Source organism: Trametes versicolor (assembly GCF_000271585.1).
Source record: "Trametes versicolor FP-101664 SS1 unplaced genomic scaffold TRAVEscaffold_163, whole genome shotgun sequence".
NCBI lineage: Eukaryota > Fungi > Basidiomycota > Agaricomycetes > Polyporales > Polyporaceae > Trametes > Trametes versicolor.
The window spans coordinates 111-2,738 of record NW_007360483.1 but is presented as its reverse complement, the minus strand read 5'-3'; the positions used below and the strand labels follow the sequence as shown (position 1 = coordinate 2,738).

General features: G+C 60.0%; 1 protein-coding gene across 1 annotated transcript; it reads left to right on the top strand.

The window, feature by feature from the left end:
- Nucleotides 1-145: 145 nt before the first annotated feature.
- Nucleotides 146-2,335, top strand: TRAVEDRAFT_75755 (uncharacterized protein; the record flags this gene model as incomplete). The annotated part of the gene is made up of 8 exons (XM_008047712.1): nt 146-168; nt 228-550; nt 607-834; nt 887-999; nt 1,059-1,712; nt 1,764-2,089; nt 2,144-2,165; nt 2,245-2,335. The coding sequence occupies exons 2-8, from the start codon at nt 290-292 to the stop codon at nt 2,333-2,335; spliced, it is 1,695 nt and encodes a 564-aa protein (XP_008045903.1). The 5' UTR covers nt 146-168; nt 228-289.
- Nucleotides 2,336-2,628: the final 293 nt, after the last annotated feature.

Sequence of the window (2,628 nt, the reverse complement as noted above, 5' to 3'; positions counted from 1 at the left end):
GGGGTAGATAAAGGTTTATCTTGCTCGTAGTTCGCCCAAAGCTGTGCCACCAACTCCCGGCGCACCACGCCTTCTGCACCCTCTGATCCATCGGAGTTCACCCTCTCAGCGTTTCTCGTCCTCTTCCTCCGACCACGACCACCCAACGCCACGCAAGCACCGCGGAAGGTGAGTGTGCCGCTCCGCGCCCCCCTAGCAAGCATTGACACGTTCATCTACGCGTCCAGGAACCGCGATCACTCCCACCCATCGGCACTCGCCACACTTCTCAAACTCTAGCCGCGTCACGATGGCGCTCAAGGCAAACGGCCACCTCCATGTCGGCGACGGCAGCCCCGACACGCCCGCGTCGTACTACTACGGCGAGGACGACATCCACCCGCCCGAGCCCGAGGACATCGACGACAAGCTGCGCAAACTCGGCCCGTACAGCGATGTCGCGTCGCGCGTCACCGGCGTCATTGCGCGCGAGGCGGCGGAGCGGAAGAACACGATTGGGGGCGTGGACCACATGTGGGTCATGCTCTCGGACGTGGCGGACTTCAACCCTGTAAGTCGCGAACCTCCCGTTGTGGTATTCGGTGAGCTCACAGAATGACGTAATAGGCGTGTACCTCCATATTCACGCTGCGGAATCGCGTTACGCTCGAGATGTTGGCCGACCAATTGACGAAACAGGGCGAGAAGTTTCCTCGGTATCGCCAGCGACTGGAGGGTACCGGCCGTCTGCTGCATGGCGCGACGTTTGTCGACGATCCGGATTTCAACATTTTGGACCACATCCGCGTCAAGACCCTTCCAGAACCCGCCGGAAAGCGTGAACTTGATGCATTGGTGTGAAATATGCATCATGCACAAAGGATCGTTCACTGACAAGCTTGCTCAGGTTGGCGAAATCATCGCAGAGCCGTGGGACCTCAGCGCACAGTTGTTCGAAGCAGTCCTCGTCGAGAACTACCACGACGAAGACGGCGCCGTTTGTGCAGTTATTGCAAGAGGGTGAGTAGAGATCAATGTGAACTATACCTGCCGCTCGAAGGCTGACTCGCATACCGTAGACACCATACGCTCGCGGATGGACAGGGCTTCGTGATCAGCCAGCTGTACATGACGTCATACTACGACGACCTGCGCGACATGATGGACGGCGCAGCGAACAAGCTCAGCAAGGCCAAACGCGGCCTCCTCCTCCCCTCGGAGTACTCCAAGTCGCTCAAGCCTCTGGACCGGTATAGCTCCGACCACCTCGCAGCCCCGCTCGTCCACCTCTTCCTCGGTCTCGTGTTCTGGCTCATGATGGTCTCCTCCAACTTGGTTTCTGTGTTTTGGAGCTCATATCAGGCGCTCCGCCTTGCGGCCTTCTTCCTGTTTACATTTTGGCGCATCGAGATGGTCGTCGACGAGCAGCCGGGCAAGCGCACTGAGGACCGCGAGGCCTCTAGCTCGCAGGTGTTCAGCATGCAGGACGTCAAGCTCTGCCAACAAGCGTTCTCCGGGCGGCGGCCGGGCGCGGCTGTCGCGGGCGTGCCAAAAGACCAGCGAAAGAACGTGCGGAGCAAGACAAAGCACGTCACGCTCAACGACGTTGTATGCTCGATCATGGTCGACGTCCTCGCGGCCGAGATCGAGGCCAAGCCCGCTCCACGTAGCACCTGGGGCAAAATCAAGCGTTCGGTCAACAAGGTTCTACCATCTCCGGTACCGTTCTTCATGTGCGTTCACGCTCTGTTTTCCTGCGGCGTCATACTGAACGTTTGATCCAGCCCGATCAGCATCCGCGCGCCCGGCGACTGGTCGATGCGCAACCTCTCCACGGGCTCGAACGTCTACCTCCATCCCTCGCCCAATCCCAGTGCAGACGCCTCCGTGCGCGCGATATACGAGCACATCCACAAGTGCCGCCACGAGCTGTCGCTGTTCAAGCACAGCGTGTGGCCGAAGGTGTGCTTCCACATCCTGCAACTATCTGGGCAGGCCCCGGTCCTGTTCCCGCTGTCGTGGTTCCCGAAGCGCAAGGAGCACCTATGGCATGTGCGCTTCATGCGCAGGTGGGTGCTCAAGCCTATCGCGGACGCGTGCCTGCAGTCCTGTAAGTCCTCGTCCTCACCTCTACAAGGGTTTCGCTCACCTTGTGCCGCACAAGCCGGCGCGGGCGGCATCATCTCGTGCGCGGCCCGGAGTGCACGTGGATGCGGGACGCGAGGTGAGTACCTGCAACAGGAATTACTGACTCTGGTACTACAGGGAGGCTTTCGTAGACTACAGGGGGACTTGGTACACTACAGGGGGACTTGGTACACTACAGCGGGTCTTCGTAGACTACACGGGGGCTTAGGAGGACAGTGGGAGACGGGGGCAACTGAGGACTTCTGTAAGCACCGCACGGCCGTGTCGAACGGCCGGGAATTGTATCGTAGCACCCAATGCAATAATATACACCCGTTTGGCAGCGAAAAGGCAAAACACGCGCGCTCGAGAGGCTCAGCAGACGACCCGCACGCATTCGGACGCGAAAATCGCGCACTGCGACTCCCAGAACCAGGTAAACGGCGCGAGTCCGCGCACAGACTTTGCCAAATCCGCGCTCGCAGCGTGGACGCGAAAATCCTTTCCCGCGCCGCGCGGATA